This window comes from Phascolarctos cinereus, unplaced genomic scaffold (genome assembly GCF_003287225.1).
Source record: "Phascolarctos cinereus isolate Bilbo 61053 unplaced genomic scaffold, phaCin_HiC Scaffold_4;HRSCAF=312, whole genome shotgun sequence".
Taxonomy (NCBI): Eukaryota; Metazoa; Chordata; class Mammalia; order Diprotodontia; family Phascolarctidae; genus Phascolarctos; species Phascolarctos cinereus.
The window spans coordinates 479,616,392-479,643,713 of NW_027555847.1; the positions used below are offsets into that span (position 1 = coordinate 479,616,392).

The window sequence follows — 27,322 nt, forward strand, 5'->3', positions numbered from 1 at the left end:
GTCCTCTTCTCTTGAATGTCCTTGTTTTCAGATCCTCTCAACCCTCTTGTCTTTCTAAATTTGAGCATGGGATTATTGGCACCAACTACTTTCTCCATTCCTACTTGCATATTGTTGAACCATTCTGATAGGGCCTACCGTAAAGACATTATCTAATCTTAACTAGGACCTAATTATTACATTACAATTTTTTTTCCCCTTATTTACTATCACATTCCTCCCAGAATCTTCTCCAAGTACTCTTCACTACTAGCTTTCCTCTCTTTCAGCAGTGGTTCTTGTCTTTTACTTTAATGAGAAAATTTGAGACCATCTGTCATGAACTCCTTCATATATAGTAGGTCATACCTTTTCTAGATCATCAGTCAATCAACATTCCTTATTTATTAAATATTTAGTATGAGGCAGCCTCTGTGCTAAGCACTGGGGATACAAACACAAAGAAAGTCTGTGCCTGTCAGGAGCTTACATACTATGGAAGTAGGCAATATATATAATATATTATATACATATTACATATATATGCATATATATATATATACACACATGTATATGTATATACACATATGCATATATGTATGTGTGTGTGTATATATGTGTGTGTGTGTGTGTGTGTGTGTGTGTGTAGTTCAGTAATAAAATGAATGCAGAATGTATGGAAGATAACCTTAGATAATACCTTTGATTTGATCTCTGATAAAGAGGTGACCCTTCTTGCCAAGACCAACTTCCCTCTTCCCACATTTGTAACCTTAATCTGGTTGTTTCTGTCTCCTGTGGGAGCTTGCCCCTTTCCTTATTCCCTTTCCTGTCTTCTTCATTCTGTCCATTTTTGAGATTGTCATCTTGATATTCTCTCTAGTTTTTCATGACACCACTGTCTGTTGATTCTTGGTCCTTCTCAGTCTCCTTTGCTGCATCTTTTTTCAGTAATCCTCACTAACCATGAATGTCCCTCAGCATTCTTTCCTGTTCTCTTCTCCCTCTTTATTTTTTTCCTTTGGTGATTCTGTCAGTTCTCATGGATTCAGTTATCATGGTCCTGATGATTCCTCAGCCTGACATTTTAAGCTCATCACAATTTAATTCAAACTCTCATATTTTTTCTCTTCATGTATTCTCTATTCCAGCCAAATGGACCTATGTTTTTTTTCCTTTTCTTTTTAAAAATAGTATTTTATTTTCCTCCCAATTACAATTTTATTTTTTCCCCAGTAAATTTCCCTAATTTTTTTCTCCAAAACAGTTTAAAAAATTTCCAAATTCTATCCTTCTCTTCCCCCCCAGATGGTAAGCAATCCTATATAGATTTTATGTGTGCAGTCACGTAAAACATTTCCATGTTAGTCATTTTGCTCAAGAAAATGCGAACCAAAAGAGAGAAAAATAGCATGCTTCAATCTGTACTCAAACCATATTAGTTCTTTCTCTGGAGGTGGATAACATGCTTTATCATGAGTCCTTAAGGATCGTCTTGGATCATTGTGTTGCTGAGAATAGCTAAGTTATTCACAGTTCTTCATTGTACAATGTTTCTATTACTGTGTGTGATGTTCTCTTGGTTCTGCTCACTTCACTCAGCATCAGTTCATATGTATCTCCAGGTTTTTCTGAAGTCTGCCTGCTCATCATTCTTTATAGCATGATAGTATTCCATCACAATTATATACCACAACTTGTTCACCCATTCCTCGATTGATGGTATCCCCCTTGACCAATTCTTGTCTACCACAAATAGAACTGCTGTAAATATTTTTGAACAAATACGTATTTTTCTTTCTTTTGGATCCCTTTATGATACAGACCTAACAATTGACCTACAGTCTTTTGATGAACCATGTATTTAATTTCCTTTCTCTGTAACTTTTTAAAATAGTATTTTATTTTTTCTAATTACATGTAAAGACAAATTTTAACATGATCTCAAAGTTAAAGTTAAAATAGATTTAACCAAAAGTTAAAATTGGGAAACCACACCATGTGTCAGCAATTTTATTCAGTATTGTTTTAGACCATTTAAAATAACTAGATAATATAAAAACTTGAGAGTATACCTGCCAAAACAGACACATGAACTATATGACCACAAACACCAAACACTTTTTATGCAAATAAAGTTAGATCTAAATAAGTGAAATAATGTTTATTGTTCATGGGTAGGTAAAGCCAATATAATTTAAAAAATGACAATTTTACCTAACTAATCTATTTATTCAATGCCATCCCAATTAAAATACTAAAAAAAATTATCTTACTGAGTTAGAAGAGTTCATATGGAAGAACAAAAGGTCAGGAACTTGAAAGAAAGTAGGGAAAAAAGATGTAAAGGAAACAGATTCAGCAGTATCAGACCTCAAACTATAAGGTAGCATGTTGAAATGTAAAATGGATAATTTTGATTATTTTAAATTAAAATTTTCTTATATAAATAAAACCTGCATAGCCAAAGATAGAAGGAATGCAGAAAATTGGGAAAAAGCTTTCATAGATCTCTCAGATAAGATCTGATTGTGTTGGAATATTGCTGTGGTATAGGAAATGATGAGCTGGTTGATTTAGAAAAACATGGAAAAAGTTGGACTTAGGAAGGAAGATGCTATCCACTTCCAGAGAAAAAGATGACAGGTGGAAATAAGCATAGTATGGTCTTCATGTGTGTGTGTGTGTGTGTGTGTGTGTGTGTGTAGCCACATTTAATTGTAACCTTCTTTAGGGTGGGAGGGAGTAAAAAGAGTGCAGCAGAGAACAAAAGAAAACCTATAAGGAAGCAAAAAAGAAAAAGCTGGACAGCTTTGAAAACAAAGTGTAGTAATTATTATAAAGGTTTTCTTGAAATGGATATTTATTATTTTATATTGAATCCTCTGTGTTCTGCTGTGTACATGGCCATGTTTTTTTTCTCCTTTTGTATTTAAGTTTAAAGAAAAAAATTTACAAAAAATATATTAAAATTTTTTTTTTAGGATCTTGACAAAGCTTCTGGAGGTGTCAGATGATCCACAGGTCTTAGCTGTTGCTGCTCATGATGTGGGAGAATATGTACGACATTACCCACGAGGCAAACGGTAAACATCTTTTCAGTATCTGAAAAATGACTAGCATCAATATTTTTATTTTAATGTTGTAATGGAGCCTCTTTTATTTCTTTAAAAATATTTTGTGTTCATATTTGAAGGGCAATTTGCATTACACTTTACTCATGGCTGACTCTTTCAGTTGAACAAATATTAATTAAATTCCTGCTGTCTATAAAGCATCGTGCTGGTAGGCATTGAAAATAGAGAGTTGGAGAACAACACAGCCCCTTTTGTGAGAAAGCTTGTCATCTAATAGAAGGGATGAAATATGGTGGCCTTACAGTAAGGTGGCCTGCTGCAGTCTCTGCTCCCATGGCCTTTTCTTGTTTCTCATTGGCCTCGGTCTCTTTGCTATTGGGCATTCCAGTTTCTTGACCTTCCTAGCATTGCAGTATTGCGTTCTTTTTTCTCTTTGACCGTTCCATTGTTGGTTTCTTTTAATAAATGTTAGAAACAAGTGAAATGATTTGTATGCAAAAGGCAGTTTTTTGTAGGGTGATTAGTGAGTTATCATTTTAGGGATTGTATTTCATAGAGGGTTCTGTCTCTTATGATTAGGAAAGTCTTCACAGAGAAGGAAGGGATTTCTACTGGCAACTTGAATTACTCAGTAAGTTGATTCTTGGAGAGCATTTCAGTTAAGGAACATGGCTAGAAGTGAGAGGGTGATAATTACCTTTTTTTTTTTTGGCTAGGCAGTGGGGTTAAGTGACTTGCCTAAGGTCACACAACTAGTTAGTGTCAAATGTCTGAGGCTGGATTTTAACTCAGGTCTTCCTGACTCCAGGGCTACAAAAATGTGCATACTCTTTGACCCAGCAATAGGACTACTAGGGCTATATCCCAAAGGGATCATACAAATGGGAAAGGGACCCACATGTACAAAAATACTTGTAGCAGCTCCTTCTGTGGTGACAAAGAATTGGAAATTGAGAGGAAGCCCATCAACTGGGGAATGGCTGAACAAGTTGTGGTATATGAATGTAATGGAATACTATTGTGCTATAAGAAATGATGAGCAAGTAGACTTCAGAAAAACTTGGAAAGACTTGTATGGACCAACGCTGAGTGAAGTGAGCAGAACCAGGAGAACATTGTACACAGTAATAGCCATGTTGTGTGATGACTAACTTTGATAGACTTAGCTCTTTTCAGCAATGCAAGGATCTAAGACATCTCCAAAAGTCTCATGATGGAAAATGCTATCCGGATTCAGACAAACAGTGATGGATTATGAATGCAGATCAAAGCATACTATTTGCTCTTTTTTTTCTTCTGTTTTGTCTAGTTTCTTCTTTCTTGTGGTTCTTCCTATTGGTTCTAATTCTTCTTTACAACAAGACTAATGTGAAAATATGTAATAAAAATGTATATGTAGAGCCTAGATTACATGCCAATTTGGGGAGGGAGGAGGAGAAAATTTAAAACTCAAAAGCTTATGGAAGTGATTGTTGAAAACTAAAAATAAATAATTTAAGTTTTTAAAAAATTAGATATGGTTTAGAGTAGCATAAGAAAGAAAAGTTTAGCAATTAAAGGAGCAGGAAGTAGGAATTTGCTGGCTATAATATGTTCTCTAACCATAAAGGAAAAAAGGAAACCAACTTATATATAGGTTAAGCTGTAATTTAATGGAATTTAATATTATGACATTTGTGTTTTGAAGTTCTGACTGGCTTACAGAAAAAGTCAAAAGCTGGGGTAGAACTCCATCAATACCAACAGCAAATCGAGAAAATATGAATTATATGTAACACATGTTAAGGTTTCTAATAATACCACCTACTTCCCATTACTATTAAAATATCCTTACTCAACAAGAGTGTTTTCATATATTTCTTTTAAATACACAACTAATCTACTCAACCAGAAAGGTACAGAGAAAAAGTTTTTGTGCAAACCATGTCTAATTCACTGCTATCCTCCAGCCTTTATCCTCCTCTGTACCTTCCTTTTCATGTCTTCTAGAAGGAACTTTGCTGTTAAGATGATGTCTCTGCATTTTAGTATGTTGTCCAGATTTGCCATAACTTTCCTTCTGAGGAACAAGTGTCTTTTAATTTCATGGTTGGAGTCTCAGTCTACAGGTCTTTGAGCCCAAGGACATAAAATCTGACCTTGCTTCTGTTTCTTCTCCCTCTATTTGCCAGGAAGTGATGGGACCAGTTACCAAGATCTTAGTTTTTTGCATGTTAAGTTTCAAGCTAGCTTTTATACTCTCCTCTTTCACTCTCATCAAGTGGCTTCTGAATTCTTCACTTTCTTTCATCAGAGTGGTATCATTTGCATATCTGAGATTATCAATATCTCCTGGCAGCCATAATTCTGGCTTTTGATTCATCTAGCTTGGTGTTTTGTATGATGTACTCTGCATATAAGTTAAATAAATAAAGTGACAATATACATCCTTGTCATACTCCTTTTCCAATCTTAAACCAATCAGTTGGTCCATGTTTAGTTTTTGGGTTTTTTTTTGGCAATTGGGGTTAAGTGACTTGCCCAGGGTCACACAGCTAGTAAGTGTCAAGTGTTTGGTCTGAGGCCGGATTTGAACTCATGTCCTCCTGACTTCAGGGCTGGTGCTCTATCCACTTCACCACCTAGCTGCCCCCTAAAATTCATTTCTTTTTTTTCTTTTTTTGGCTTGGCAATGGGGTTAAGTGACTTGCCAAGGATCACACAGCTAGTAAATGTCAAGTGTCTGAGGCCAGATTTGAACTCAGGTCCTCCTGACTTCAGGGCTGGTGCTCTATCCATTATGCCACCTAGTTGCCCCTCATGTTCAGTTCTAATTGTTGCTTCCTGGTCTTCATACTGGTTCCTCAGGAGACAAGTAAGATGATCTGGTACTCCCATCTCTTTGAGGACTTGCCACATTTTGTTGTGATCCACATAGCCAAAAGTTTTTGTGTAGTCAGTGAAACAGAGGTAGCATTTGACTTTCCTTTATCACCAGAGAAATCTGCAGCTGATCTTCCTTTTTGACTTTGGCCCAGCCGCTTAATTAGTACTGGTGATATTTGTAATTGTCTCTGCTCTTCCCCAGTAGTGTGTTAAATACTTTCTGACCTGAGAGGCTCATCTCTCAGTTTCATGTCATTTTTCATTTTAGTACTGCCCATGAGGTTTTCTTGGCACAGATACCAGAGTGTTTCAATGCTTCTATTTCCAGTGGATCAGAACTGTTGTCAGAACTCTTCACTATGGCTTGTCCATCTTGGGCAACCCTGCATGGCATGGCTCATGGTTTCATTGAGCTATACAAACTCCTTGGGACACCATGACAAAGTCCTTTTCAGTTAGCTTCTCCTAAATCTATCATGCCATCCTCATTCTTGTTTCTATCAGCTATTGACCTCCAGGTCATGCTCTTTCTTTCTTTAGTGAGTTTAGTATCTAGATTATTGATTTCCTGGCTACTCCTGGCTTATCCTACTTGCTTGGGTACCTAAATATTCATGGTAGTTCCTTACCTTTCAAAAGACTAGCTTTCACATAATCTACCTTCTTAACTCTAATAACATCCATTTCCACTATACCTCACCTGCCTTCTCCTTTCCCTTCCTTTATTTCTTGGCATAAAGATATCCTGTATCTTCATTATCATCTCAAACTATTCCTCTCCAAACTATTGACCTGTGAAGATTGTACTCTCTGAAAACTCTCTGGATGTTTCACTTTTCCCACTGCCACACTTCTCTTGTAATCTGATTTCACAACCCATATTTCTTCTAAAATTACTGTCTCAAAGATCACCAAATAAATTGTCCTCTCTCATTTGTCATCTTTCTTGACCTTTTATGCATTTGGCACTTTGACTAGCCCTCTTGTCTTCCTTACTATTGCTCTTTCCTGATATCCCCTGTGTTTCTTACCCTCTTGTTTTGTCTCCTTAGCTCTTTCCTTCTACTTGTTAAGTGTGGGAAACCTGGAAAGTTCTTTCCTACACATTCTTTTCCATTTATATACTTTCCCATGGTGATGTCACCAGCTTATTTTGGTTCAGTTGTCTCTGAAGAGTTTGATCCCAAGTATAGATGGCCAAATTTAATTCCCTATCCTGTCCCCACTCCCCCCCCCCCAACTCCAGTCATGTATTAGCAACTGCTCCCCAGACAACTGTACCTGTATATTCTGGCAGACCTTAGCCAAAACTGAACTCATAGAATTTGAGAGTTGGAAGGGACGTCAGCAGTATCTAGTTCAGCCTGTATGTGAAAGGGATTTCCACATACCCAACAAATAATTATCTGGCTTCTGCTTGAAGGACCTCCAAAGGGGAGGAACCCATCATTCCTAGAAGGCTGCCCATGCCGCTTTGGGACAGTTCTGTTTGTTGAAATGTTGCACAAATTATCTAGGACAAAGTAAAATAATTAAACCTTACAACTTTTCACATACTTAAAAAAGAGACCAGAACAACCTTTTACCATGCAGTATGTTCTTAACTCTTAATCACTTGTTATGATTACTAAATTCTTGGGGACCACCTCCTCCGAAGAACCTGAAGTGCAGTTAGGCCTGTAAAGAGGAAAACCAGGAAGAGGTAGTTTTGTTTTGTTTATGCAAAAGTTTTCATATTTCATGTAGTCATTGAAATTGTCTATTGCATCTCTTGTGATTTCCTTCATCTCCCTTGTTAGCTTAAGAATTTTCTTTCCTTGGCCACAGCATCGTTGCAGTGACTGGGGAAGAATAGCTGTGGACTGTAGGGTAGTATATTCACGTGACAAGGATGGAGTCTCCAAACCAATCTTGCATAGAGCTAGGCCTGCAACATCCACTGTGACTGGTAAAGGGTAGCATCTCCTTCTTGCATTCTGCTGGGTATCCATGGAAGGGCACAGTGGTGTTGTTTCACTGACCTGCACCAAAGTAACACCAGACCATAGGTCACTAGGTTCCTCCAGGTGAAGGGCTTCCATGCCCAGCCCCTCAGTAGAGCCAGTGCTGAAGCTTTGTAGTCTGTCCCCTGCATGGCTTCCTGAATATGCTTCCCACTATATTGGTATGATGATATTCCTTTTTTACTCAGGAAAGTTTTAGTGCTGCTCATTCCCTAGTAAAGTAAAGTACAAACTACAGGCCCTTTAAATCCTGCCTTTATTTGGATTTGGAGTTAGAGGGTTTGCATTCAAGTCTCAACTTTGCCACTTACCATGTAGATGATCTTGGGCAAGTTTTATCACCTCAGTGAGCCCAAGTTTCTTCCTCCATAAAGTGAAGATGGTGAACTAGATACTTACCGCTGCAGTCCTGTCACCTTGAAATAGAAGAGTCTGTTATACTGATCTCTACTTTCCTTATCTTCAAGTAGGGACGAAAACTATCTTTTGTGAGGATGAAATGGGAATGTGTGTAAAATGCTTCATAAATCTTAAATCACTATAAAGAGGTGAGCTGTAATTATTATTCTTCCTCATCTCTTGCCTATTGAAGCTCCTTCTTTCAAAGCCCAACCTCTTTGTGGAGCTTTTCATGCACACATGTGTACACACATACACATGCACATGATATGGCAGGAAATGGAAATAACAGACTTTTCATCTTAGAGCCTAAAATAGAGCATAAATGCCTCCAATATATACTTCAAGCTTCAGGGAAAAATGTGCAAGCTACAAGTACACACATTTTTGGTACAGTTACTAATGTTATTAAATTTACTTTTAAAATCCCTTTATGTCTATCTATAACTAGTTGAACTTTTTATTCTTAACAGCAAGGAATTGAAAATAATTGCATCATCATCACAAAGTCTCCTCTCTTCCACAGGGTTATTGAGCAGCTTGGTGGGAAGCAGCTGGTAATGAACCATATGCATCATGAGGACCAGCAGGTTCGCTATAATGCCCTTCTGGCTGTGCAGAAGTTAATGGTTCACAACTGGTATGTGAGAGCTTTGTGTTTTTTCCCTCTCATATATCTGTCTAAAATTTCAAGTGTTGTGTTCTGAAAATTCTTTATCTAAATATCCTGAAATGACAGTTTTTAAAGCATTAGTATTGGGTTAAAGTTCTGAAAATGTATTTATCGTAAATGAAATAATAAGTGACGGTTTTAAAGATGAACTGTTTGTCTCTCTGAGAATATGTATTCACAGTGCCAACATCAAAAGCAGTTAATATTCTTTCTTTTTTGAACTGATAAAACTCTTTTTGGGATACAAATTTAGTTTTGACTTTGAAGGGTTGAGTGAAATATAAATTGCTTCACAGTTAAACTTAAGCACCAATTATTCATGGCTTTAAAAACTCTCCATGGTTTTGAAACCTTTCATTTTACTTTATGTGTTTGTTATTGGATTTTATCAGTTCAAACATGATAATAAAACAGCTTAATACATTTAGTTATAACTCAATTAATATATTATATATATAGTATATATATATATATACACTATAGTATATATATATATATAGTATGGTATATTATATATGCATATATACTCTTTGTGTGGCAGTATCAGATGTTTTTTGCTTTCTCCCCTTTTTGCTTTTCTAGTTTATTTTATTATTATTACTGTTATTTTTTTTTGGTTAGGCAATGGGGTTAAGTGACTTGCCCAGGGTCACACAGCTAGTAAGTGTTATATGTCTGAGGCCAGATTTGAACTCAGGTCCTCCTGAATCCAGGGCCAGTACTCTGTCCACTATGCCATGTAGCTGCCATTTCTAGTTATTTTTTAAACAAAATTATGACCCTTTCACCTGTAATTTAATGTATATGAAATGTAGCATTAGCAGCTCGATATTACTAAACCTTCTTCTGAGGGCAGATAGTTTGGTTGTTTGTCTTTTGGCTATAACATGTTTGGGGGTGTCATCATTGGCCCATATTCTTTATGGTCAGTATTTTCAAAGTAGTATCAAATTATCAAAGATATTTCTGTACTTTGCCACTTTTAAGCAAATATGAATTTACATTGAGCTATTTTTACTCTGCCATTGTGAATATATTTGGTGTAGACTGAGCAAAACTGCTATGTCTGAAGGCAAGAGTTAATATAGAATTGGGATGGATTTTTAAAAAATGTACCATTGTACCATATATAGTTACAGTAAACTAGTCAGGAGGGACTACTGTTGGATTATACATTAAGTATTTTGATCTTGCCACTCAGGAATATCTTTGGTATGACTACCAAGTGAATAATTATGCCTAGGGGAGAGTGAAAAAAAGGAAAAGATATAGGTTTCTTCTCCCTCCAACCCCCCCCCCCAAAGTGTAAGCAAAGAATTAAAGTAGAGAACATTCTGGAATGGTTTTCATCTACCTAGCGTTAAGACATAGTTTAATATTCAGCTTCCATTTTTTTCTAAGTATGTTTATTCACAGTGAATTGTTTCCCTCTCTGGAAAGTATACCTTAAAATCGTCTCTCTCCATTGCCCTCCTCACTACTTCCTTGTCCCTCTTGCCTTCCCTCCCAACCCTCAACCAGGAAGTCTTGTGCTTTGGCTAGTGCAAGCCAAATTGCATTTAGCTCTGTGTGTGTGTGTGTGTGTGTGTGCATTATACCATATTTATATATTTGTGTGTGTGTATCTTATACACATCTATACACTTATCAGTATATACTTGTGTGCATGTGTATCACATACATGCAGGCTAAAAGTATTATATATATCTATATGTGTCTATACACACAAAATTTGTTATATACATATAGACTTAGTATATATTTGAAATCATTCATTGCACATCCAAACTGCTTGTGGATTGTCCATGATTTAAGTTTATCTGTACTTATGTCTTCCATTTCTGGGGACAATTGATAGTTGGCAGTATAGTAAAACTAGAATCTATTTGACTTTAGGTATACTTGAGAGGCATGGAATCTAGAGAGTTATGGATTTGGAGTCAGAAAATCCAGGTTCAAATCTGCCTTCTATACATAATGAGCTATGTGACCATGGTCAAATCCCTTAACATCTCTGGACCACAGGCAGCTCTCTGAGACTTCCATACTAAGTTTTAGATAGGTGGAAATCTGTCAATGCAGTGACAGAGTTGTGGATCATTGACTATTGCCATAGACTTTAAACTTCAAATTTATTTTAAGAACTTTTGAAATTGTGTCGTAATGCTTGTGGTGGCAATTCATTAGAATTTCGTTTGTGGAATTCAAGTCTAAAGTTTCCCAAATCTATTGAGGTAATAGAAGGAGTTGATATAATCTGTAAAAATACTGGCATGAGTTATTTATTTTCTGCCACTGACAGTTTCGTGATTTTTTAAAAGAATCTTTCCATTAATTTGAAGTGCTGGAAATAACCAGTGCCCTGGATCTTTCTCCGAATTCCACACTATGACCTTAGTCATAAGAGGGTTAGATAAAGCTCTTTATGTTTGTTTTGGTGCTGTAGTGATGGGGGTAGAGTGGTAGTTGCAGTGGAGTACCCTTTACGAGCAGTAGATGTAGGACTTTATTAGTAGATCAGATCTCAGCTCATGGCACGTATGAATTATATGTATTTTTTTTTTTCTGGTGAGGCAGTTGGGGTTAAATGACTTGCCCAGGGTTATACAGCTAGCAAGTGTCAAATATTTGAGGCTGAATTTGAACTGAGGTCCTCCTCCACTGTACCACCTAGTCACCCACGTATGAATTATATGAGTGGTTATTGATCTCACCATAAAGGCACAACTACTATCCTTTAGTCTTTGGAGTAGTATTAGCTTTATGCATTACATATAGAAAGCAATATGAAATGACAGCATGCTCTAATATGAATTGATAGGTATACCTAGGCTGTATAATCTGACATCATAAAATTTCATCATTTTTCTCCTACAGAATGATTTTAAAATTTAATCAGTCAGCTCATAATTCAGAAGCAACATTCTGTGTATATGGAAAGCTCAGGGCATCAGGAAAGAAACACTGAATTTTGTAGGTAGAGGATGATAAATGAATTCTAATACATAGATTATTTGGCGAATCACCTTTGTGTTTGAATTTTCCTTCAGTTTTTTTTTTCCACCAATGTGTAATAATAAATGGTAAGAACTTTGGTCCTTTACATATTTTTCTACAGGCACCAGAATTTTTCCAGTAGAGGCAGATAAATTGAAATATATATATAGAGAGAAATTTAAGCATGAGAAAGAGTACTAAGGCAAATGGTTAAGTGAATTTTGTCTTGTTCTCCCACCAGATGATTTTCCAGCCCCATTCTAGGTTTAGTTATTAGTCAAATGATTCAGTAAATGTTTGTTGAGTGCCAGGCTCTGACTGCCATGTAGATCTGCTCAGTAGGGTACCAGGAACGCTCACTTAACCTCCAGGAAATTCACTCTTGGTTATCGTTAGGCAAGAAAAACCTATAGTGCTTAGATTGAACTAGTATTATCTTAATACATATGGGGCAGCTAGGTGGTTCAGTGGATAGAGCACTTGACCGGGATTCAGGAAGACTCATCTTTCTGAGTTCAAATCTGGCCTTGGACACTTCCTAGCTTTGTGACCCTGGGCAAGTCAGTTATCCTTGTTTGCCTCAGTGCCTCATCTGTAAAATGGGTTGGGGAAGGATATGGTAAACCACTGCAGTATCTGTGCCAAAAAAACTCCAACTGGAGTCATGAAGAGTTGGACAGGACTGAACAACAACAACAATCTTAATTACAGACCTGAAACTGTTTACTTTGGAACACTAATGACTTGTAACAATTCTCTATCATCATCATCATCATCATCATCAAGATGTCTTTGTCAAGGACTAATGTTCTGTGGTACTATTCTAGAAGCTGTTTAGGTATAATCAATCTTTTCACCCCCTAGAAACAAGTAATCCAAACACCTGGCCCTTGCATAAAAACCCAAAGAATTCTATCTCCATAGGGTAAGAACAGTAATCACCCCTACGTAGACCATAACAAGATTTGTTTAATATGCACACCAAAGAGAACTTCAAATTTTCTGGACCTGTTCCAAACCTATAGACTAGTGTTAGACTGTGGATATAAGTAGAAGACAAATTTTTTGTTTTTATCTATCACCAAGCATCTGCCACTGTGTTTTTGTGTGAAGTAGGTGTTTAATAAATGTTTGATTTGAATTAAATTTAATCACATTGGCATTCTTCATGTCAGTAACCATAAAATTAAAGTCATAGTAGTTAAAGGAAGACATGTTCATTATATAGGTTAAAAGAAACAGGAGCTTAATGTAAAACTTAGGCTTTATATCTCCTTATCTTCTTTCTAACTTTTTATTCTTTTTCACAATTGAGTACATGGTTATGATTCTAATAATGTTTTAGTCAATTTTGTAATGTGGAGAACACAAATACAGTGATTAACATTGTGACACTTGAATTGGATCTGAATAAAGGCATTATAGGTTTTTCGGCATAGTAGCACTAACATCCTAATGATAAAACAATTCCGTTTGAATTTTAATAACCTAAACCTAGTTTCAGACATTTTCCAGAGTAATTTAGGTCTTGTTCATCTGCTTAGACTTTTTGATGCTATTCCTGTTAGCTTTTAGTGGGTGATCCTTTTAAAAATCTACTTACGTGTTTCTATTAAGTGTACACTTACATATATGTTCTTATTTAGAAAAGGAAAAAGGTTTAGAACTTGGTTCTTAACAAGTATAAAACAATTCACATGTAGATAAAGCTGTCATAAACTTTGCAAATCATAATCTCTTACTCTGATGCTACTATAGCCATGTATTCCTTTTGAAGTTTTGTAAACTTTTTTGTTTACACATACTAAGATATTATATTTTCTATTTTGAGATGAAACATAAAATCACTGCTTGTACTAGTGTAAAGTAGCACCCTATGTGTAGCCACCCTTTTTTTCCTCTCTAAACTTACTTTCTGTCTCATAGCTGTTCCAGGAGTAATGAGGAATTGGTGGTCAGTGGTTTTAAAGATTCCCTGTGGCTAGACTGCAAAGTATATTTTGTTGTTCTTCATTCCATTCAGTTGTATCTGACCCTTCATAACCCCATTTGGGGTCTTCTTGGCAAAGGTACTAGAGTGGTTTACCATTTCCTTCTCCAGTTCATTTTGTAGATGAGGAAACTGAGGAAAACAGGGTTAAGTGACTTGCTCAGTGTCACAGAGCTAGGAGGTGTGTGAGGCTGGATTTTAACTCGGCTCCTCCCGACTCTAGGCCCAGCACTCTATCAACTGTGCCACCAAGCTGCCGGCTGAGAAGATGCTGACTTGCATTCGTAGAGGGCATTTCTTCTTTTGTGAATGAGTTCTGTATCCAGTGAAATCTGAATCCCTTTCCCTGTCGTTGGCTCTGGGTTACAGAGACAAACAAAAGCAGTCCCTGCCTTCAAGGAGCTCACTTTCTGCTGGGGAGATGCACTATATACACACATAAGGGAATATATTGCGAAGTATATATAAAGTGATTTCAAGAGTGAGAAAGCACTAAGTGGTGGTGACTAGTGGTAGTGGAAGGGTTGGGGTAGGAAGAGTGACATATTAGAGATGGAGCCTGAGCTGTGCTTTGAAGAAAGCAAGGTGTGCATCCCAGGCATAGATCACCTTTAAAAGGGCAGCAACATGGGAGCTGGGATGTCATGTAGAGAAAGTTTGAAGCAGAGAGTGTAGGGAGAGGGAATAATATGGAATGAATCTGGAAAGGTGGTTGAGAACCATACTGTTTAGGACTTCAAATGCCAGGCTGAGGATTTTGTTTTATTGAAGACCACTCTGTGAGGTGCAGTTAAGTACCAGACAAAATCCATACAACAAAAACGGGAGTAAAACGTTCAAGTAAGACTTACTTTTGCCTTTGCCTAGACAAGGAGGACAGTTTGAAAAGAGAACTGAAATGGATTTTGATCAGTCAACAAATATTTATTAAGTACTGTTATATGTCAGCTAGGAGGCAGTTTGGTGGCTCAGTGGCCTGGAATCAGGAACACCTGAGTTCAAATCGTGCCTCAGACCCTTACTAGCTATGTGACCCTGGACAAGTCATTTACTCTGTTTGCCTTAAGCCAACTGGAGAAGGAAATGGCAAACCAGTTGTGTCAGATACTATGTTAGGTGCTAGGGGTAACAAATACGAAATCACTCCTACTCCCAAGTAGTGTACAGTCTGAAGGATGGGTGTGGTATAGGGAGAGTGAAAGGTTGTTCCAGGCATGAGTAATAACTATAACAGCAAGAAACTGGACTGAGGAGTAGTGTACATGTGAAACAAAGTATTCTAGACTTACTGCCTTTTCTTTTTTGAGATGATTGACAGATCACGTGTAATCTAGTTTTGTGATGTTTTAGTCTGCTTTTCTATAACTGATAGATAGCTGTACAACAGCCCTTAGGATATTTCTGAAATGGAACAAATAAAAATTAATGTAGCAAAAAAAAATAGTTATTATTTATTAAGGTAAGCAAATAGACTTTCATTTTGAGGTTATTTTCTTAATTTCCTTTAATCTAAGGCACCCAAGTATTTCATCTCATTTAGAAAAGATGTTTGTGGGGGTAGCTAGGTGGTGCAGTGGATAGAGCACTGGCCCTGAAGTCAGGAGTACCTGACTCAGACCAAACACCTGACACTTACTAGCTGTGTGACCTTGGGCAAATCACTTAACCCCAATTGCCTTAAAAAAAAAAAAGAAGTTTGTGGGAGAAGGATATAGTTGACCAAGCTTTCCTTTATTGAAAATTTAAGGTACCTAAGAGAGGCAGTGGTAAAACCTATTATCTTGAGAGATACTTTTTGATCAGAATATTCCTGAATTGAAATTACACTTTAAAAAACTACTACAAAGATGTAGGTACTGAATACAGTTTGTTAGCTACTTAATATAAATTATATAGTTCTATCACTTGCCATTAGTTGCGTTTTTAAAAGTGGATTCAGGAGAAAAGATGCATGATTTGAGTATTTGGAAATAGTTATTTACCCAAAACAAAAATCCTCCCCCAAAACAAACAGGCTGCGTGCATACAACATTAACACACTAGAATGTTTCTTTGTATACTAGATATCCTTAATGGCTGTCACTCTACATCCTTCCCAGATCCTTAATGTGACAGTTGTTTGTTGAGGACTGAAACTTAGAATCTTCTGGAGCAGGAGTTTATTCCACCTTCCCCCAAGAGCCCAGGGGGTTGTTTCTGTCAGTAATGGGAAACAAAGAACATCAGTTGCTTGTTCTCTTACTGATTTTGCAGGTAATGTCATGGGGATTTTATTTAGTTTTTATCCAGTTGTTTTCTAATAAGAAAAAAATATATCCCTTTCCTTTCCTTTCCTTTCCTTTTTAGAAAGTTGAGCTGGAGAAGTCCTCCATGGTTTTCCATGCTTTGAGTAATTGCCATATATGTAGGCAGGTGAACTAGGAGAGTGGCTAGCTAGGATATTATGAATTATAAATGTCAGCCAAATACAAATAACTATAGGGCAAGTGCATATAAATCATGCTAGCTTTCTCTTCTGAAGATGAGCATAATTGAAAGAGGCATTTTTATTATTTATATCTGGTTAAGAATAAGTATTGCCATGTGCCAAGTCAGGAAGTTTGTGGTTCAAGAATCATGAAGCACAACTACGTATATATGATAAGTGTTACTTTTGGAAGGGTGACACAGGTGGTAAAGTTATATATTCAGATGTCTCTGGGATCTCATTCATGTGGTTGCAGTGATGTACATTGCAATCCGTCCTGCCTATACATTCTGTGCAACTTTATCCATGCCATTTCGTAAATTTGCCCCAAAGGATCTGCTTAATGTTCTGGGGGCCTTCTGTCATTTCTCTTGACATCAAGAAGGTTCTTTTGGAGCACACAGGCTATTAGTTCACTTCACTCTTGCCCCATGATCAGTCTATCTTTTTCACTCCTACATTTGGTTGATCATATTCTTTTCTCTAATGTTATAGTCTTTCCACATCTATGTGCTTTTCTATTGCCTTAGAGTTACACTTATTCTTAATTCTGTGGACACTGTAGTGCAGGACTGTAAGTAAGGGAAAACAACACCAGTAGAATATTGGTATTAAAAATATGGGCCTTTGTTTCAGGGAGAAGATTGAGGTCATTAAGTGAACTTTGCAGTTCCCTAAATGCAATCCTACCTATTCTGTTACTTATTCTTAAATAAGTCTGGACTCAAGTTATTGTCCATGTTTAATACGAGTCCAAGATATCTGCATACACATGCAAATACATGTATGTTTATGTGCATATATACATAGTAGATCTATTTCTGCTGATAAATTAGCTCTATTGGTTGCCCATATTTCTCCATCATCGTTTGAAAAATGGGCATTCTTCAATCCACCTGGATTTTCCAGGTGGATAATTAGGCCAAAAACTCTTCAATATGGTTATGGATCTCATCTGTGAGGCTCTTCAGGGTTCTGGAGTATTATACAACAAGAATATCTGGAAGGTAATCTCTCTGGACCTCAATTTCCTAAATGAGAGTTTGATTCATTGACCTCTAAGGTCAACCTTTAACTCTATGAGGCTACAAATCTATGAGGACCTCACTATAGAGAATTACTCTTTGCCTAGAATTCTTTCTTGGATCTTCACCATGACAGTGGCTGCACCTTTCTTATGCCTTACTTGGCACTGTTCAGGAGGTTGTGAAATAGTTTTATCTCTGTCATTACATGTGTAATTTTGACATATGCATAGAAGGCTCCCTGTTGGTATGAGAGTCTTTAAGACAAGTGCTTTTTTAATAGTCATTTAATTAATCGTGACGCATTAAGTACAAATAAATGCACCAGGCATTGTGTCTGGGACATTTTGTTGTGGAGATACAAAAACAAAAGTGGAATAGTTTCTTCCCTCGTTGAGCTTATAGTCTAATGATGGAGACAATGTAAATATGTTAAGTATTTGTGTAACATACAAAATAAATAGTAACTTGGGGAGGAAGTACTCTGGCAACGGTGTTCAGCAAAGGCCAAATGTAGAATTTGATGCTTGAGCAGTTTTAGCTTTAGTTAATAATAAAATATTATCTTATATTCTCTTTCAGTCAGTTGTATGATGGTGAAATTGTGCTCCATCATGGAATATTACTTGAGAAAAGTGATCTGTTCCCTACTAAGACCCTCAGCTAGGATTTCCTTAATGCATGTGTTGATTATTTTCATAAACATTTTATATAGATAGGATTTAGCTTACATTTTGGTATTTGTTAATGTTTTTTGGTCATCTTTTTTAAGGTTTGAAATTTTTTCCATGCCTTTAGTGGCTTCCCCTTCCTTTAGATCACTTTGTAAATCAGTTTGTCAATTTCATCAAAGTTCTAATTCTAATCCTACACGATCCTCCTCTCTGTCTACTTGCTTTGCCCTTAATGATATTTTTACCTCCTCTGTAAGCATTATCAGGACTTTGAAGTTAGTTCAAGTCTAGTGACTATTCTGTCTTTGATGGTAAAAAGATTGTTATACACATCTTTGTTATCCTCCTATTTTCATCCTTATGCTTTCAGGATGACTTTGTTTATTTCTCTGTTCTGTCAATATTGCCATAATTTTCAGCATCATTGTCTGTAAAATTTTACAAAATAATTTCTATTCTAAACTGGCACTGCCCTTGGCTTCCATAATTCCCCACTTGGCAAGTAGATCAAGTGTTTGTTGTCTAAGGTCCTTTTGTAGTCTTTTAAGTTTTTTTTTTTTAATGGCAATTGATTTACATCATGTATATAAGAAATTGTTGTATGAAAATACTGTAACCTGTCTCTGTTTTCCTTCTTCTGTTAGAGTCCTTTAAAGCTACTCTGTATACATCTTTTACTTATTCAAAATTTCCTCTTCTCTCCTTTTCCTCATTGCATATCACTCAGATATCTTTCCCCCACTACCTCCCCTTTCACCTCTGTGTCACATGAAGAGGTGGCTCTTTTCCTTGCCAAGGCAAAGCCTTCTGAATGCATCTGTAAGCTCACTCCATCTTGTCTTCTTTAGCAGATTGTCTACTTTCATCCCCTCTCTTTCACTAATCCTAAGTCTCTTCTTGCTTGCCTGCTGATTATTCTTCTTATTCACATAGGCTCACAATCTAGATGTCATCCTCAACTCCTAACTCATTACTCCCTCACCCCTATCCCATATTCAGTCTGTTACCAAATCCTATCATTTCTACTTTCAAAACCTCTCCCCTATGTGTCCCTCTTCTTTTCTTTGACACTGCTACTACCTTAATGTAGCCCTCATTACCTCATGCCTATACTGTTGCGGTAGGCTGCTGATTGGGGTCCCTGCTTCAAGTCTCTTCCCACTCCAGTCAGCCTTCCACTCAGTTATCAAATTGATCTTCTAAAGCTCAAGATTGACAATGTCACCTGCCAACTCCCTTCAGTACACTTGAGTGGTTCCCTATTGATGATGATGATGGTAGCTAATAGCATTTGCTGTATTCCAGGAATTGTGTTAAGCACATTACAGTTATCTTATTTGATACTCACAACAACTCCGTGAGATAGATACTATTATTATCCTCATTTTTCCTATTGGGAAACTGAGGTAAACAAGTTAAATGACTTGTCCAGAGTCAGCTAGTAAGTATCTCTAGACAGGTTTGAACTCAGGTGTTCCTGACTTCAGTTCTAGTGTTTTATCCATTGCATCACCTAGCTTTCCTTAATCCTAAAATCCTCTGGTTTTAAAAAACTCTTTATAACCTGACCCTTTCCTACCATCCCATTCATTTTCATCCCTTTCTTCTCTCCTTGTTCTCTATGTCTGGCTTCTTTGTTATCCCTTGAATAAGACATTCCATCTTTTGGCTCTGGGCATTTTCACTGGCTGTCCCCCAGGCCCAGAATTCTCTCCTTTCTCTATTCTGTCTCTTGGTTTCCATAGCTCCTGTCACATCTCAGCTAAAGTTTCACCTTCTATAAGAGGCCTTTCTCTACAAGAGTCTTTATTTATATTAATGCTTTCTCTCCAAGAACATCTCCATTTTATGTTGTATTTATCTTGTTTGTAGATAGTTGTTTGCATATTGTCTCCCTTATTAGACAGTAAACTCTTTGAGGGTTGGGACTGTTTTTGCCTTTCCTTATATTGTCAGTGCTTAGCACAATGCCTTACACATAGTAAACCCGTAACCAAATACTTGTTAATTTGGTTTGATCCTCTCTTGATACAGCCATCTTCCCGTGGGTATTATCTCTTATGTCTTGTCCTGTTCATGACTGAATTCCTCCAGAAAGCTTTCTATACTAGCTGCATCTACTTCCTCTCTTCCCACTCTTTCCTAAACTCACTACAGTCTGCATTCTGATCTTATCATTCAGCTGTCTCTAAAGTTACCATTGATCTCTTAATTGCAAATCTAGTAGCCTTTTCTCAGTCTTTATCCTTCTTGCTCTTTGACAGTCGGTCATTTTCTCCTGTATACTCTTCCCTCTATTTCACGACGTTGTTCTCTCCTAGTTCTATTTGTCTGACCACTATTTGGTCTCAGTTGCTGGATTTTCATCTAGGTTACACCCACTGACTGTAGGTTTACCCTTGGGATCTATCATTGTTCTATTTTTTTTTCTCTTCTCTCTCTAAATTAACTTTCTTGGCGATCTTATTTGCTTGCATGAGTTCAGTTTTCAGTCATCATCTCTATGCAGATGATTCTCCTATCTATTTTTCCAGTCCTAGCATCTCCCCTGACCTCCATTCTCACATCCACAGCTTGCCTATTGCACAGGTTCAACTGGATTTCCTATAGATAGCTATCAAAGCAGAACTAATTTTTTCCCCAAGCCCTCCCTGTAAATATTCCTCTTACTGTTGAAAGTACCCCATCCATCCCATTTATAATCTTTAGTGTCATCCTTGAAATCCCACTTTCATTTTTGTACCCTCTTCCTTATATCCAATCTGTTGCCAAGCCCAGTAAAGACCATTTTGCAACATCTGTTATATACATCCGCATGTTTCTAGTCAAATAGGTACCACCTTTTGTGTTTTCCCTCACTTCATGCCTGAATTACTTTAATAGCCTTCTCATTGATTTCCTTGCCTCAAGCTTCTCACTGTTCTCTTCTCTACTCAGATGCCAAATGATCTTCCTAAAGAACAGGTCTGATCATGTTACCCTTCACTTCCTCAACTCAGCAAATTCTGGTGGCTCCTTATTCCTTCCAGTTTAAATATAAAATTCTCTCTTTGGCTTTTAAAGCCCTTCACAATGTGGCTCCTTCCAAATTTTTTCATTCTTACACTCTACTATTCTCCACATACTCTATAATCCAGTGACACTGACCTTGAGGCTCTCACATGACACTTTGTGCTTTTTTTTTGGCTCTTCCCTGTGAAGGTTCTAGATTCTGAGCATATCGATTTATTAAGCAATACATTGCATAACCAATCAAGACCAGGCTTCTTCACCTTGGCACACTGGACCCCAAATACAGGGGGAGACAGATTTTTATGCATTAAGAGAAAAATATTAACAGGATATAATCCTGTTTCTAATTAGAGGAAGGATTAGGGACTTTCCAAGTTAGGAGGGAGAGAGCAAGCAGGTGCAATTCTCTGAAATCAGAAAAAGGGCTATTTGTCCTTCCCTCCAAGCATCTGTATTCAGTCAAAGGAACATGGAAACAATAACTGATTGACCAGTATGAGGCCGGTTTTCAGATAAGACATGTGGATCGCTTGAGATGTATAATTGTGAGAAAACTTCTTACATCAATCTTTGGATTTGACTGGATTTCTGGTTAACAGTAAATGAGAGATAATTTGAGAAGACTTGCAGAAAGTGGGAATTGAAATGATATTTGAAAGAATCCAGGAAATCTAGGAGGTAAAAATGAGGAAGGTAGTACATTCCAAGCTTATGTGTAGGTGGGTGGGTGACAGTCAGTGAAAAGGATATACAGTGTTATGTTTAGGGAACAGCAAGATGTAGAGTACAGTATATGGCAGGTTCTAAAATGTAAGAAGCCTGAAATGGTAGGAAAGGGCTAGATTGTGAAGGGCTTTAAAAGACAGAGGAATTTATAGTTGATCCTAAAGCTAATGGAGCCATTGGAATTTATTGCTAACTCTTCACTTTCCATCATTTGGTTTGGACTCCAGGAACATCATGGCCCACCTAAGATAAGCTGATCACCTGAAATCTATGTCATCATCATGCTGATTGACTCAGCTTTGGATACTCTAGTTCTCAATTCCCTCAGCTTCCTCTCCCTTGTGATTGGAGGGCTAGAGGTCCATCCTCCAGCTAAACTTCTCCCAAAGCTTTCCGTTACCAAGGGCTGAGATCTGAATTTGCCAATGAACTCTTTACTTTCCATCAGTTGCTTTGCTTGTTTTGGTCTCCATGGAACATCATGCTCCTGTACCCTGGTCATATTCCCTCCTTCCACTCTGATGTGCGGCGTGTGTGCCCCCCCCATTCCCGCCACTTCCTAGCTTTCATTTTGTATTGTTTTTCCCCATTAGATAGTAAGATCATTGAGGGTAGGGATTGTTTTTCTTATTTGTAGCTTCAATGCTTAGCACAATGACAGGCACATAGTAGACATTTAATAAATTATTGAATTGAATTATTGAGCAAAGCAGTGACTTGTTCAGACTTGTACTTTAGGAATTTGACTTTGGTGGTGGCAGTATGGATATTAATTGGAGAGGTAGTGACTTGAGGCAGAGGGACCAATTAGAAGGTTCAAAATGATCCAGACAATATAGGTGGTGAAGTCCTGAACTTGAATGTTGTCTGTGAGTATCAATAGCAAGGTATGAATTTGAGAGATATGTGGAGGTAGAATTGACAAGACTTAGAACCTAATTAGAAATGTGCAGTGAGGGACAGTGAGGATTTGAGAATAATTTGGAATCTGGGTCATGTAAGGATAATATTGCTCATGACAGTAGAAAGTTCAGAAGAGGGCTAAGATTTTAGGGAAAAGAACTAAACATTCTTTTGGAGATACTTACTTTATGGTGCATATAGTAGACAGTGCCTATGGTGCATGTAGTAGACAGTGTCTAGTAGGAGATGTTTGTTTTGGACCTGAAGCTTAGGAGAGATCAGGCCTGTATCTATAGGTCTAGAAGTTATCAGCATAGAGATGGTAATGGAAACCATGGGAGCTGGTGAGATTACCAAGAGTCATTGTAGAAGAAGATGAGAGAGCCTAAGTCAGAGCCTTAGTGTTTACCTGAATATCTAGAGTTAGTAAGGTTATGTGGTGAACTAGCAAAGGAGACTGAAAAGGAATAATCAGGGAAGTAGGAAGAAGGGAGAGGGAGAGGGGGAGGGAGGAAGGAAGGGAAGGAGAGAGAAGAGAAGAGAAAGACAGGGCAGGGCATGGGAGGGAAGGAGAAGGAAGAAAATATTGTCACAAAAATCTAGAGGAAGGACTGTCCAGTAGTGGAGAGTTGAAGAAGGATGAACATTAAGAATACGTCATCATTTTTGCATGCTAACACATGTATAAACTATATTGAATTGCTTGCCATCTCAGGGCAGGGGGGAGAGGAAAGGGAGAGATAGAATTTGGAATTCAAAACCTAAAAAAAAGTTAAAAATCGTTTTAACGTGTAATTGGAAAAAAAAATTAAAAACAGAAAAAAATTAAGTAACATAGCAACAATTAAAAAAAGAATACACCATCAGCTTTTTCAATTGAGAGGTGGTTGGTAACTTTAAAAAGAGGGTAGTTTCATTTGAAAATTGAGTTCAGAAGCTTGATTCAGGCGAGAAGGGATTCAGAAGTAACTAAGAGGAGACAAAGTGGAGGCAGTGAGCAGAGATACTTTTTTCCTAAGAATTTGTTGACTTAGGACAGTTATGGAAAGATAGCTTGAGAATATTACAGTCAAGTGAGAGGTTTTTTTGTTTTTTTTTGTTTTTGTTTTTTTAGGATGGGGCAGACTTGTGCATGTTTGTAAGCACCAAGGAATCATTCCATTAATAAATATCTATTAACATGCCAAGCATTGTACAAAGTGCTGGAAGCACAGAGATGAAAAAGTCAAATAGCCACTGCCTTCACATAGCTTACATTCTATCAAAGGAGGCAACAAAAACATGTATAGATATATATAAAATAAATGCAAGATTATTTGGATGGGGAAATATTTGTAGGGATCAAGAAAGATATGGAGAAGGTAATTCTTGAGCTGGGTATTGAAAGAAACTAGGGCTTCTTAGTGATAGAAGTGAGGAAGGAATGAATTCCTAGCATGAGGGACAGGAAATGTCATAGAAAAGCATGAAAATGGAAATGGAGTGTCATGTGTGAATGAAAAGTAAAAAGGCCAGATTGGTCAGACCACAAAGTATACAAGGAAATAATGTGTAATAAAATTGGAAAGGTAGGTTGGAGCTAGTTTTTAAAAGGGAAGGGATTTACAAAGGGGAATGAGCAAGATAAATAAGCAGAGATTGAAGATTAGAGAAATGATGATTATGGTGGAAATTGTCTGGAGACAGTGTGATCATGGATACAAGTAGAGTGGTTGACTTTGAAGAAAAGATCAACCTTCATTAGAGACTAAAGGAAAGAATGAGGGACAAGGAGTTTTGAGATAGAATGTGAGAGAGAGAAGAGAAACTTGCAGTAAAGTTTGAGATGAGGTCATCAAGTGGGAGACTGACGGGAAGAGTGATGGGAAGATGATGAGAATAGAAGACTGAGAATGGCCACTGTGGAGGAGAGTACAAGAGAGAAACAGAGAAGGGCAAGTGGATTGCCTTGCTTTGGTGAACAGCCAGTTGATAGATTAGACAATTGAATTTTGTAATGGACCCAGTTTGGATGGTTGTGTGACTTATTCCAGCCCATGAGTAGGAGGGGAGATGGTGGTTGGGGTTTGGAAAGGTGTGAGTGTTGTTAGGATTAAGGGAACATATATATGACATGTAATACTAATTGAAAGGTCATTGGTAAGCCGAGAAAAGCATCCTGAGGAGGTGGAATGGCAGGGTGGTGAAAGCCCTTGAGCCTATGTTATATGAAGGTGGTTTGAAGGAACTGGAGGTAGGGTGGGGAAGTGGGGTTAATTTAGAAAAGAAAAGGCTGAGGCTGGCAGGTGGGGTTTAGGGCTTTAAGTATTTGAAGGACTGTCATGTGGAAGATGGATTAAACTTGTTCTGCTTGGCTCCAAAGGAAGGGACTAAAGAGCAGTGGGTAGAAGTTGAAAAGAGGCAAGGTTAGACTTGACATTAAGAAACCTTCCTGCTCCTTTTCTTTTTTTAAAGTTAAAAGCCCGGCTTATTACTCAAATGCAACTGCTGGTGTCCTGTACCAAAGCAGGAGTTCACTGTTTATCTCTAATCCCAGCTGCAAAGTCCCTCCTCTGTTTCCTCATTGGCTGAGTACTCCAGAGTGTACAACTTCCTGGTACGCCTATTACACATGTACTCCTTGACGTGTCTTCTCTCCTTCTTCATACATCCCATGCTCAGAAAATGGCATCTTAGCCCCTCCTAGATGTGGAGAAGCTAATATTTATAAGCCTATTAAGCATGCGCACTGTAAGCAAAGCTTAACCTTTGTCCTATTTACTAATTTCTTCTTTTTTTTTTGCAATGTTTGTCAAAGAATTTTATTTTTTTAAATTTATTTTTAGTTTTCAACATTCACTTCCACAAGATCTTGATCCAAATTTTCTCCCCATCTCACCTGTCCCTCTACCCCAAGATGGCGTGCATTCTGAATACCCCTTCCCCTAATCTGCTGTCCTTTCTATCACCCCCTCCCCTTCTCTTATCCCCTTCCCCTTCTATTTTCCTGTAGGGCAGGATAGATTTCTATACCCCATTGCCTGTATATCTTATTTCCCAATTGCATGTAAAAGCAGTTTTTAACATTTGTTTTTAAAACTTTGGGTTCCAAGTTCTTTCCCTTCCTCCCTCCCCACCCACCCTTATTGAGAAGGCAGGCAACTTGATGCAGGTTATACATGTGTAATCATGCAAAGAACTTCCAAAGTAGCCATGTTGTGAATAACTATATTTCCTTTCATCCTATCCCATCCCCACCATTTATTCTATTCTCTCCTTTGACCCTGTCCCTCCTCAAAAATGTTTGCTTCTGATTGCCCTCTACCCCAATCTGCCCTCCCTTCTATCATCCCCACCTCTCTTATCTCCTTCCCCTTTATTTTCCTGTAGGGTTAGATAGATTTCCATACCCAGTTGAGTGTGTATGTTATTCCCTCTGTAATCCAAATCCAGTGAGAGTAAGATTCATTCATTCCCTCTCAACTCCATCCTCTTTCCCTCCATGGTAAAAGCTTTTTCTTCCCTCCTTTATGTGAGATAATTCTACCTCTCCCTTTCTCCTTCTCCCTATACAATTCTCTCTTACCCCTTAATTTTATCTTTTTAGATATCATCCCTTCATATTCAACTCACCCTGTGCCCCTCTGTTTATATGCGTACCCTAACACTGAGAAAGGTGTTATGAATTACAGATATCATCTTTCCATGTAGAAATGTAAACACTTCAACTTGAATAAGTCCCTTATGATTTCTCTTGTTTATCTTTTCATGCTTCTCTTGAGTCTTATATTTGAAAGTCAAATTTTCTATTCAGCTGTTGTCTTTTCATCAAGAATGCTTGAAAGTCCTCTCTTTCACTGAACGTCCATTTTTTACCCTGAAGGATTGTACTCAGTTTTGCTGGATAGGTGATTCTTGGTTGTAATTCTACTTCTTTTGATCTCCGGAATATCATATTCCAAGCCCTCAGATCCCTTAATGTAGAAGCTACTAAATCTTGTGTTATCCTGATTCTGTTTCTATAATACTTGAACTGTTTGTTTCTTTCTGGCTGCTTGCAATATTTTCTCCTTGACCTGGAAATTCTGGAATTTGACTATAATATTCCTAGTAGTTTTCCTTTGGGGATCTCTTTCAGGAGGTGATGGGTGGATTCTTTCAATTTCTATTTTAGAATAGAATATGGTTCTAGAATATCAGGGCAGTTTTCCCTGATAATTTTTGGAAAAATGATGTCTAGGTTCTCTTTTTGATCTTGGCTTTCAGGTAGTCCAATAATTTTTAAATTCTCTCTCCTGGATCTATTTTCCAGGTCAGTTGTTTTTCCAATGAGATATTTCACCTTATCTTCTCTTTTTTCATTCTTTTGGTTTTGTTTTACATCATCTTGATTTCTCATAAAGTCATTAGCTTCCATTTGCTCCATTCTAATTTTTAAGGAAGTATTTTCTTCAGTGAGCTTTTGTACTTCCTTTTCCATTTGGCCAATTCTGCTTCTTAAGGCATTCTTCTCCTCATTGGCTTTTTGGACCTCTTTTGCCATTTGGGTTAGG

General features: G+C 37.4%; 1 protein-coding gene across 3 annotated transcripts in view; it reads left to right on the forward strand.

Annotated features, from left to right (window-relative positions):
• ATP6V1H (ATPase H+ transporting V1 subunit H) overlaps window positions 1-27,322 on the forward strand; it is a 112,011-nt gene that overhangs the window by 67,838 nt on the left and 16,851 nt on the right. For all 3 annotated transcript variants that reach the window (XR_013486223.1, XM_021005914.2, XM_021005913.2), the window contains 2 exons: window positions 2,964-3,065; window positions 8,850-8,963. Coding sequence is in view for 2 of the 3 variants with exons in the window: in XM_021005914.2 (XP_020861573.1) it covers window positions 2,964-3,065; window positions 8,850-8,963 (216 nt within the window). In the remaining variant the exon portion in view is untranslated. The remainder of the gene's footprint in view (window positions 1-2,963; window positions 3,066-8,849; window positions 8,964-27,322) is intronic.